Genomic DNA, 12,571 nt, shown 5'->3' with positions numbered 1-12,571 from the left:
AGAAGAACTGCAGTTGTTAAAACTACAGGTTGTTTCCTGTTGTAGGACAAAGAACCCATACTTGTTGCAGAACGATGGCAACTTCTCTTTACTGCCACTACTTGACAGGTGTGCCAGTTGGCCTGATTTTCTTGTTACGAAAGTGTCTATGTGAATTATACATGTAAACAGAAGAAGTGAGATGCCACCCACTTTCTGTTTATCCATGTCCTGAAAGAGGGCAAAGACTTTGCTAGCTACAATGCTACTGGAAGCTGATCAGTTTTGGAAACTGAGTTAAGCTACATGTTTTCCAAGTACTGGTTTGAGAAAATATTATGCAGAACTGTTGTAATGTATGCAAGAATGGTGAGGAGACATTTGTGAAAAGCTGTGCTGCTTCACTGCTCAAGCTCATTTTCTAGCCTTTTGTTCCTCTTGCTCGATTTCACTTTAAGGAAAAACAGGAAACCATATAAAAGAAATAAAGCAGTTAAGGAAAAAGTAGACCTGACTATTTGTAAGATTCAGCTGAAGCCAAAAAAGCTTAAAAGCACTATGTTCTGTGGTATCAACTGTCCTTCACATGCAGTCAGTAGAGTCAATTTTGTTCAAAGGTATAATGTATTCTCAGTAGCAGCATTCCTTGAAAGAAATGCTAGGTATCAGGAGAATCTGACAAGAGGTCAAAAAAAGCTTTGCTCATTTAATGCATTTCTATACAGTGTGATAAGCAGGTTTTCAGCACAAATATACACTGTGTATACACATGAATAGCATTACTAGTTTTTATACAGTTATTAGGCAGGGGCAATCTCATGGGAATTATGCATCTCCCATGGACATTCTCAGCTCCTCTTCATGCTTTATTATACATCTTAGTCATTACTCCATTTTTTGAGACACATTTTAAGCTACAAAAATCATCCACTGCATTAACTCTATGACCACTGCATATCAATCTTTGTTTGCTGGACTCCTCATTGCATGCTCCTTCCCCCAAAACAGGGGATGAAATACATTAAGGGACATTTTTGGTGGGCTTAAATATTTTTTTCTTTGTTTTCTTCTTTCATTGACCAAACTACAAAATTAATTTTACATAACCCTCTCGACTTTTTTATATACTTTTTTTTTTAATTACAGCCACTGTAGTTACTTCTTGTTACTTCTACAATCAGTGTTTTTAAATACATCTTTTTGTTTATGAAACATGACTGAAAAAGCTTAGAAAACCCCTGTGCTACATATTTATTTATAAACAGATTTAGACATCATGATGCAGCTTACTGGATTCTCAGTCTATATACAACAAAGGTTAACAAATGAGCAATATGATTTCACTTATGTTTTTCCAATAAAATTTCTTGAATCAAACGGGCTGTTATGAATAGGCAAAGCAGGCAAGTAGAGCAAAAGGCAGATTACCATTGGAACAAATATAGATGGAAGTTTTTTCAAAAACAGCAAATGGAAAGACAACAGCTTGAAAAACATTCACATTTCAAAATAAACTTTTATATGCAAAAATCTATATGCATATATCTATATAAACATATATAAGCATGTCAATTAGCAAATTACACTTGGGGGGAATCTTACTTCCAAAGACATGATGGCATTTTAGACTTTTCATTAATACAGTACTAGCATTCCCAATACAAGAGTCAATTTTAGTTCAAAAAACAAGGTCACCTTAGTAACATTTAAATATATATTTGAAATTCTAAATAAACCCTTTTACAAAGAAAGCATCTCCAAACACCCTCAATTAGTAAGAAGCAGAGAAACCGGTTACTTTAAAATTCTTAAATACACTGGATTTTTTTTATGTGAGAAAAAGAAATGCCTTCTCTGAAACTGTACATACATGGAAGAACGAAAAAGAAGTTTTTAGCAAATCAGTTTACTGAGAAGTGGGATTAGGGTGTGTTTTTTGTTGCAAAGTTCACTTGCTTTTTAGCAAGTTCTGCTTAGAACATCAGAAAGTTCAGATGTGAGTAAGGACACTCATCTGCTCTTCTGAAAAAGTCAGCTGTTGCTGAAGAGTTACTCGTTATTTCAGGCATTCTCTTAAAGAAAAATATCAAAAGAACCTTAGCTTAGAAATATCTATGTCCTTGACAAATCCCCTTTGAAAAGGAGAACAGAACTGCAAGTCTGGGGAGTTTAGCATTGTCAATGTCTCTTTGCATTCACTCTTCAAGATATAACTGGAAAAAAGTTGTGCCTGTCAGGTGTATCTGTTAGCAGTAGCAAAGAGAATGCCAAACAAGATCTCTCTTGGGATGTGACCACACTCAATTCACATAGCTGCTACTGAAATGGATCACCTAAACTGCAGGTATGTCTCTTTCAATTGCCTGTTCTCTTGCAAGTGTTTTGAGGTGTAAGCCATGATTTATTTGGAAAAATCAAAAACAAGGCAATGAATTACTCATTAGGTACTGGAAATCTTTCTGTGGGAAAGGAAAAGGTGGAAAGCCATGTCATTCATTCTTGTAATCAGTCTGTCACAATCAGTATCTGAAATCTTCTATCAGTATCCAGAGATGAAGTTTTGCTTGATAAGTGCAATCAAAAGTGATTTACTGGCTTTTGTGGAAGCAATATAATTCCAGAACCAGGAAACTGAGGTTCTACTTCCCAACAATATTTGTATTTGCAATGGGCATGGAACATCTGACTGCAACATATACAGACAAACACACAAATTTCAAACTGGCTTGTGAAGGATCCTGCAACAATACCCCAAGCTGCATAAATTTCCAGCCCTATTCAGGTTAAGTTCCAAGAACTACACGGTCTACACCAAATCCCATTCCTACTTTTTCCCCACAGCTGTTTACAGCTATTGCGGTGAACACATCAGTCTAAGGTGACTGTTGAAAATGAATTTTGACTGTTTTTCTTCCATTAAGGAAAGAGATCGTCTGGACTTGTTGGAGGTGTCCATACAGGTGCTGGGAACACAAACTCCCCTGCCTTTTAGGAAGCATGCATCAGATCACACTGCATTGGCATGTGCTTACATTAAAGTGATACTTAGGCTGAATGAAAATGCGTTTGACACTCCTGGAAGTAAAATTATCACTTCTGTCCTGGTTTCAGCTGGGCTGGAATTAATTTTCTTCACAGAAGCTAGTGTGAGGCTATGTTTTGGATTTGGGATGAGAAAACGTTGATAATGTGCTGATGTTTTGAGTTGTTGCCAAGTAGTCAAGGACAGTCCAGCTTCTCGTGCTGGCCTGCTAGCAAGAAGGCTGGGGGACATGGGAAGCTGGGAGGGGACATAGCCAGGACAGCTGGCCCAGGCTGGCCAAAGAGACATTCCATACCATATGACATCATGCTTGGTATATAAAGCTGGGGCAAAGAAGGAGGAAGAGGTGGAAGGACGTTTGGAGTGATGACATCTGTCTTCCCAAGAAACCATCACGCGTGATGGAGCCCTGCTTCCCTGGAGATGGCTGAACACTTGCATGCCCATGGGGAGTGGTGAATGAACTCCTTGTTTTGCTCAGCTTGTGTGCGTGGCTTTTGCTTTACCTATTAAACTGTCCTTACTTATCTCAAACCATGAGTTTTCTCACTTCTACTCTTCCAATTCTCTCCCCTGTCCCACCATGGGGGAGTGAGCAAGTGGCTGTGTGGGGCTTAGCTGCCGTCTGGGGCTAACCCACGACACTTCTTAAGCTAGGACAAGCACCATACTAGCAGAAAGAGACAGTAGTTCAGTGAAAAAGCTGGAACAAGGCGTAAAGAAAAAAAGAAAGGATAGAAACTAAGTAGGAAAATAGCCTATTCTCATCTGTTCATGAAGTTAAGCAAATCGGAACTTAAATGCAAAATATACAATGTAAGTGGGAAAGTGACTCTCTGATAGAGAACATAGCTCTGCTGCCAAAACCTGCAAATGGAGCGAAAGCTTCAGGACAATGCTATCATGCATGGACAAATCAATACTTGAAGGATTTTCCTATATAATAAATTCAAATCCCTCATTTAGAGTTTTGAAATTGTAGTTATTTTATTGAAATCAGAAAGCGTTTATGTGAAACACATTACTTCTTAGCTATTTTAAACAGCATTTTCCAATTACTAGTAGGGAAAAAAGCAAAAGTGTGGCTTTGATCAGTAATGAAATATAAAACCAAACTCTAAAAACCTGTATTGAAGTTTCATTACTGAGGTCTTTTGGCCCAAGATTCCTCTTTAACCTTGCCCATTCAAAAATTCTAAGTCTTATAAGACTGGCTTCTAGAGGCTCTACCCAAGAAGATATTTTTATTATAACTATTCATCAACAGACTGACTAGTAATAGTTCTGTTTGCTGCAGAATATAACGCAAACTAACTGATGAGCAGTTTCTTCTGTATGGTAAATCCTCTTTTTCCTCTTTGTGATAAATTCTAGTAGTCCAATGTATGGCTATGAGAAATCAACTTTTAATTTCCTTCGGAAACAATAGTCCAAACAGACAAATAGCAAGGGAACTTATTAGCAATTTTATTGTGTTCCTAAAACCTAATAGTAAGTCCTCATCAATATCCAGATTACCCTTAGATTTGGCCTAAGAGTGCAATATCATGATGACCTACTTTAAAACAGCTTCTGAAAGCCCTCAAACTGATGTTACTCTAGTATTACCTATTGTGGTTGACTATCCAAACAATGAAAATGAGTGCAAATGGACAAGGGAATTACAAGGTAGAAGGCCAGAAAGCAGTCTGTCTCTGACACATGACTATTTCCTAGTAGTTTTCTAGAAAGAAGCAGAGGGTTTGAATTTCTAACACAACTATGAAAAATTGTCTTTGAAAGAAGTGCAGGAATACTAACACTCAGAACTGATTTGCTACAGACACTTGCTTCTACTCTCCAAGTAAGAGATTCTGCTGAACAAACCCAATAGATAGGTCATTTCATGATCAAGTAGGCATAGACAGTACGCAGTTCTCTGGAAGACAGCTAGCAGAATAATTAGCCCCCTCAATTATTTAACTGAGATGTTTGTTTTGACTCTTCATTGACTATGCCCAGTGAATAACATGCCTATGTGTATTTGTTTGAATTTTATGCCACTGTCTGTAAATTTACCTTTATTTTAAAAATCATATCCTTATAATAAAATAAAGTCTTTTATAACTCCTATACTAAACTTGGGCCTGAAAGAGAGAGTAACATCCTAGCATTCTAAGCATTTAAGGAGTTTACATGAAATACTCAACTAAACCAAAGATGATGAAAAGCAACCATTATATAGCCTAGTTTTCTCCCACCGATATATTTATTTTCTTGCGTATGGATGTCCCAGCTAGAAACCTTAAATCACATAGATTGTGATTACTACCATCACTAACTATGCCTCTCAGCTTCATGCCAGTCAAATTAATAAAAATCAAACAACAAAATCCAGCATAATAGGTGCAAAATAAGTCTTAAAGTAAGCTCAGTTGCCCGTGAATCGTTTCTGAAATCAAAATACACATTAAATACGTAAACATCACAACAGATATCAAAATACTCCTGAAAGGTAAGCATTCTAATTCATAGACCACTAGTAGAGTTAAATTTGCAAGTTCATTTTCCTTTCTGTAACTGGCTAACAGAGCTCTGAATTATGCATCATATTTCTCTACCAGTTCTTTAATGACAGATGAAAGACATATGTAAGACAACTGAAAAAGATTAACAGTGTTTAAAATTCAAATTTCTCCTCATTTAGAAAAGCTTCTATCTCTTCAGTCAACTTCATAACATACTGCGAGATTCACGCTCTACAGGCAAGTTTTCTGCTAACTTTATGGTAAAGAGAAATCTACTTCCTGCTTACCTCGTTACTGAAGGAATTCTCTTCAATTTTCTCAGTTTCTGCCTCTGCCAGAGGGTTTTTCAGGGTCTGCAAGAACAGTGCAGCTTTCCTTTTGCGCTCCGCTTGCAGCTGCTTTTCTTTTGATTCTTTGGAGGCCTGTGCAAGCTTCTCTCTTGCTGCAGCTGCTAATCTATCCTCTAGTTTCTGCTTTGCTAAGACAGACAATTAAGCGTAGAGTTTAGAGTGAGTCACGCTTGGGGAACTTAAGTTTCCTTGAAACAAACACACACACCCCCAACACAACCAACCATACAGCCCCTCTAACCATTCGCAATCCTTTCTAATACATCCATTCAAAGATATAAGAATATATCAGCATGAAATTACGAAATTCCAAGCATCTTAAATCATAGATATGTAATTTGCTTGATGAAAAGCAGTACAGGTGAGCTAAAAATTTTTAAGCCTAAAGAAAATGACATGAAATTCAATCCTGAAAATTCAGGGTACTTGTCCTTTTCTATTTACAAAAGCTACCTAAAATGTAGCACTGTACATACAGGAGCTTTTTCTTGTACTTCTTAAAGTGATGCAAACTCTCCACCTTGCTCTTCCCACAGATCTGATCTTCACCTTTCATTTTCCAGCCCTATTTACATACATCTTAAAATGCTTACACAAAGGGCTGCTCCAGAAATTTTCAGAAACTGTTCCACCATTGTTACAACCAACAATTATTGTTATGTGATTACAGAAAGAGAATAAGCCAATTTATTTAACTGTGCTCCTAATGGGTATTTTGTCTAACCTTTTTCATCTTACACTTCCACTTTTGTGTTCTGTGCATGTACGATGAGTTTTTTGTTCGATTGCATAGTTTTTCCAATACACAACTTTTTCCAAACATGTTTTACACTTCATTTTTATTATCATACAAAATATTTCATATTTCCTTTAGATATGTATCAGCATAGCATACTTTGTGCTACTAAAGTTTACAAAGGAACTGCTACTTAGGAGCAAAAAAACCATTTTGAAAATGAAAAATTAAATTCCTGTGGCATACTTATAGTTGTAAGAGAAATATTAAGTTTTTAAGCTAGTAAACACTGACAGCATCTCCACTTTATTAAACACTCTCTGCTGTGAAAAAGCCCTGGGGAGGAATGGAGGCAATTTGATCCCTTTAGAAGATCATTTCATTCAAATTCAGACAGCAAACCCTTCTGTCCTTACATACCATAAACACAGTAACAGGAAAAACCCATACAAAGACTTAATAATGGCAAGGCATTATATGAGTAACAAAACATCAACAAGGTGATATTAGTCTGTATGGGAGTGCTATATAACTGAAAAAGAGCTTGAAGCATTTCATCGTTCTCTGAAGAAAATGAGAAATGGACATGCCTTTTTCTGGGCTCTGTTAACGCAATCTGGAAACTACAAGTTTAGTGTTTTACTCAGAGGTTGTAATGGAAAAACAAAATAAAATTCAGAAAGATCATGCATTAGGGCAAAGTACTCAACTCCAGTGTGTGATAAGTTTGATTTTAGCTGAGCAGCCAATAAAGATTTCATTAACAATGAGCAGAAAACTGTGGGAAAAGAAAAGAATTCTGATTCCTGACATAGTGAAGATTCGAAATACCTAAAATGCCATACTTATTCACATGACAGTTTTGTAGTTTGCCTGAAGGACTCAATCTTTCATTTTGTTTTCAGTGTAATATGGGATACCTTGTTTAGCTTCCAATTCCTCCTGTGTAAGTTGAGGTTTTTTCTCTTCAGCAACAGTACAAGGAGTGGTAACAGCTGGAGTATGGTTTGAAGTGCTATTAGCATTCTCTTGGCCTTCCTTGCCCTCTTCTTCCTCCTCATCACTGTCATCATCTAATTTAACACGGTTTTTCTCCAAAGGAAGAAGGTCATTTTCTTTGGCCTTGATTGCAAAGCTTATTGGAGCAAATGATGCTGTGAATGAATGGGTAAGATTTTACACTTCATTAGACCACAGTAGAAAGCAGGTTGAATTTCTTGACTTTATCCATTATTCATGCAGACTACACCACAAAAACAAGAAACTTGTATCATCCTCAGTTTATGCTTATTATTTTGGGGAAAAGGACAACACAATCTTTTTTCTTCTTTTTTTTTAACCAAATGTTGGAAACTTCATTTGCCCTGTAAAGATCTCTCTCAAAGGCTTTTTCTAATATTCAGTAGCAGCAGGGAAAAAGAAATGGTACCCTATGGCATGGTACCCTAAACCATCTCAGGAATTACATTTCCTTATACGAGATAAGTAATTTCATATCCTGTCCCAAATAAATTTTAGTTTCACTACTACTTCTTTTCCCAAATGAACAATCTACTCTTACAGACTTAAGATGAAAACGCTCTGTGCTCAGGCTCCTATCTGACACACTACAGTATGATATGGTCCCTTATGTTTCCTTCACACTAAATTGATGGTTTGCACAACAGCAGCATTTGGCATACTCACAAAACAGTATCTAAAGACTTATTTCCATTCATATGAAAATTAATTACTTTGGAGAGTTAACAGCACTTCATTACAGGAGATGTAAACGCAAAAGCTAAGTACTTTTCACCAACTGTATTAGCTAGTCTTCCTGTAGCCAGATTGGTGGTCAACTAGTCCTTTCAAGCAGACCCTACTACTCCAACACAAAAAGACAGCACAACACACGCATGCAAGCACGCTGAAAGTAAAAAGAATGCCTGTAAAAACCATGGAATACCACAATAAAAAGGAAATTCTGGATCATTTCAAGCTAGGTAATAGATCTTCAAAAAATACTAAATATAGTTATATATTAGCTATGCTTAAGTCTGAACTAATCCTTTTGACTCTCAGAACCTTCCTTGGTATGTTTTTTGAGAACCATTTTCTGAAAAAAATAGAGAATTAATCTCTAAACCATTTATCCAAAATGCAACTTCTAAGAATAAAGAATGGAATAAGAAATAAGGAATTTCTCACACATCTCAAGCAAAGCAACCTACTACCATATGGTCTGCTGCAATATTTATCTTTCTCACAATGCCTTTTGCATATATATCCTAGAAAATTTTAATCAGAGAAATTTAAACACAATAATTAAATTATATAGCAAGGTTTATAAAATATAAGCTTTGCATCTTGTAATTGAGGAGTAGGGAAATAGGCTCAGAAATAAAGAACTCAAGAATTCCAAGAGAATACATATTATAATGGTGATTTTCAAGCTTTTTCGTATGACAAAACAAATCCTAAAATGGGATTTTACTCCCTCAGAGGCAGAAGAAAAATCTAGTGCGGAGGTTAGGTTTGTCTTGCAGCCAAGTACTGTATTTAGGTTACAAGAAAGTGGGATTTGCACCGTATTAGAAGAAATGAAAGTTAAGTTTATAGGAATAGGTTTGTCATGAAATTACTCCCTGGTTACATTCCATCTAAATTTGAGCAGATTGTTATTAAAGCACAGGTTCCAGTTTGCCATTTATTAATAACACAGTAAGAAGAAATAACAATAATTTTCTGTTGTATGTTACATACTCTTAATAGGCCATCTTTGAAGACAGGGAATATTGCTCCTTCCCTGGGGAAGCTACTCAACCTGCCCCGAGAAGAAACTGCAGAGTATGGCCAGCCAGAAAACCATGGCAAGGAGCTTGGAGCTTGCAGCCCGTGGAAGGAAAGAAGTTGCAGTGAGGAGCAGGAAGAGAGAAGAACTCCAAGGGACCACAGGGAGTAGATAAACTTATCGGCAATTAAGAAAGCCACTGAACTAGCAGGAAGACAGTACCCATCCATGGGAACACAGGTCAAAAGTGTTTTTCCTGTTTTATTTTTTTGGGTTTTTTTCAGTGGCTTTCAGTTCTAGTTAAAAGATTTAAGTTTCTAGTTTTTACTGAAAAGAAGGAATTTTAAGAGATCTTTGCCCGATAGGCTAGGAAATCAGTTCCCAGGTACAAATAATTGCTTCTCCAACTCAGGACACTAATAGTGTGTTGGCTGACTTTGACTGGCTTCCAAGAGATCCTCCCATTTTGTCCCTCTGCTGCTATGACTGCAAGAGGAAAAACATTCCACTTAGACATGAAAAGGGTCTTTTTTTCCAGCATGACTAACATCCAACACAGGAAGACTGAGCAACTGAGTAATAAGCCTAGCGTACTTCCTCCATATGTATGGTTTCAAATAAGACTACTGCTTTTATTCAGACGAAATAATTTATTTTTTGCACAGAGCTTTTTTGCATGAAGCCTTCAACTTTGCACAAAGCTAAAATAAAAAAAATTATTCTGTCAGACCATAAATACCTAATAGTCTGATAAGAAAGAAATATGAAAGCAATCAAATTACTTATTTCTGTCCTTTTTGACGCTTCTATGAAACTATTTTCCACGTGATGAAATTCTTTTCCCTACTTTCCCCTTGCCTCTCCCCCCACCTTTTTTTTTTCCTGAAGTACATGCTAACAAATATTTTCATGCCCAACAAATCATGCTAACATACCTTTCACCAATTTACCATCACTGACAGTTTTAGAAGGAGGAACATCCTTTTTAGTTCCTGGAACTCCCTTAGCACTTGGCTCAGATGCATCTTCAGGTGCATGTTCATCTGCAAATTGAGTCTCACTTGGTGTATCACTGATAGTATCTGCTGGAACATCTTCAGATGAAGATACTCCCTTTTCAAAAGAAATGTGCAAGCTTACTACCTGAATAGTTCATGAAAGAATTCACGCAGTGTCTGTGGAGCTGCAATTTTGCCAGCCATTTCAAAAATCACATTATCAGCTAATCACAAACAACTAATTTTACATCAATAAGCACTCATGACCAAAAGTCTGCTGCTTCTAAATAACGCACTGCTTCATATAAACCCACAGGCTGCAAAAACTACAGACTTACAATGTGTTATTTACCGTAAAGAAAATGTTCTTCAGCTAGTACACTTTTGCCAACAACTGTTTTAAAAATTATGTTTTTAAAATCAGACCCTAAAAGCATACACTTTTTTTGCAAAGTATATTCTTTTAGGTCTTGATCTCCAGGGTCCAGGACAAAGTCCAGTAAATTTAATTCACAGTGACAGAATGAAAGCTTATGACATTTTTTCCTAGTGTACAATTGCATGATACCTTCTTTACAAAATAAAGTTTTACAGGGATCAACACAGGTTAATGTGCTTGATTTGTTACAAGATTTTGCTGAAGAACATTGGGCCTACCGATGTTTTTTGTGGCATTAAATTGATACAGTGCTCAGATTTTCAAAAGAGTAAAGAATTACTGGTTCTGCTATTACATGACTGAATCATTCAAGACAACCTCTAAACTCACAGTATAAAAATCTCAAGATGGGCATTGTAGAACATTAAAAATATTTATACGGTGAGACAGGAGATGACATTAAGTAATGTAACATTTAAATGAGCCTCTCTCAATAAATAGTTTGGTTGCTTTCCATTGGCTGCTGTTAAGTATACTTAATGTTGAAATACCAGATATTGTGGAGACCCTTTCCTTGCTCCCTGCAGCCTTTCCCTGACCAACAGAACTAATTTCTGAAAATCCTTGAAGGGGAAAAACATAAGGAAATCAAGGATTTCACCCGGTATTTACTGGAGCCAGTAGTACAATTTCTTATTAACTTTAACGGCCAAAAGGAGAGCAATCAATTGCATTAGTTGCCTATATATATATATTACTAAAGCATAAAGATAATATTGAAATCATTATTCTAAAAAATTAAAGAGAATGGCAATATCTACAAAACCATGCAGTAGGAAAATATGCATTGCTACACATGACCTCAAGGGACTTAAACCAGTTTCTGCTTGCTTCATAGCTGTACTCATTTGAAAAGGAATCCTTTATTATTACACTTTGGTTAGTATACAATTTCCCCCAAAATAAATGTTAACAAGTCCTTATTAATTATGTAAGTATTATGAATTCAACCCACTGGTTTGCAAGTAAGAAATTCTAGAACAGTCAGCATTGTGGTACACAACAATTTTGCATGTAATTTATCAACTGAATAAGATCATATTTACCACACATTATCTTTAAAAACAGTGTTTTCAAAACATTTTTCACTATTAAAACAAAATATTAGACACAAGCGTTTCAAACAGCAACTAGTATTGAATTTCTTCATTTTCCACAAAGCAATTTTGAGGAGTTTACCCAACAGGCCTACCTTCTTCAGTTTAAGGCTCCCCAATCTAAGCCTTGAGATGACAAATGACATAGGGCCTAAAAAAAAAATAGCTCTTTCCCATGAAAAGTTAACATCAGATAATGTATTTCTGATACTATTTGCAATTTTCTTTTCAGTAAGAGAACAATCTAATGAGATTAACTAACATGAGAATAGTTAAAAACAAGGATGCCAAGTCTGGGTATCATCTTCTAATAACACAGACTAGAAGAAGCAAAGCAAGTAGGAAACTGATGTGAGATTTTGAAGCTCCAATATCGTTTTAGTCAATCATGACAGGACTCTTTTACAAAACCTCCCTCAGAAAAAAGCATGTCAGAAAAGTAGTCTAGCTACTGCGCTGTTCTACAAAGAAACATGAGGTATACGAGAAGGTACGGTTATTAAAAAGCTATACCTAACCTTCCTGACAACAGAACACTAATCCCAAACCTACAAAGCTGTAAACCTCCACAAAGTGTATATTCCCTTGTATAGAAAACCGAAAGATTTTCAGGTTGCCATTTTACATTACAACCACACTGAGTGGCTACTTA

General features: G+C 36.2%; 1 protein-coding gene across 1 annotated transcript in view; it reads right to left on the bottom strand.

Annotated features, from left to right (window-relative positions):
- SFSWAP (splicing factor SWAP) overlaps window positions 1-12,571 on the bottom strand; it is a gene marked incomplete at its 5' end in the record, with an annotated part of 50,468 nt that overhangs the window by 21,142 nt on the left and 16,755 nt on the right. Inside the window, 3 exons of the mRNA XM_082007559.1 lie at window positions 5,806-6,007; window positions 7,536-7,769; window positions 10,321-10,498. Coding sequence (XP_081863685.1) covers window positions 5,806-6,007; window positions 7,536-7,769; window positions 10,321-10,498 — 614 coding nt within the window. The remainder of the gene's footprint in view (window positions 1-5,805; window positions 6,008-7,535; window positions 7,770-10,320; window positions 10,499-12,571) is intronic.

This window comes from Phaethon aethereus, assembly GCF_964289735.1.
Source record: "Phaethon aethereus genome assembly, chromosome: 17".
Classification (NCBI taxonomy): Eukaryota; Metazoa; Chordata; class Aves; order Phaethontiformes; family Phaethontidae; genus Phaethon; species Phaethon aethereus.
The sequence above is the reverse complement of the archived record's forward strand: the minus strand, read 5'-3'. Positions and strand labels throughout refer to the sequence as shown.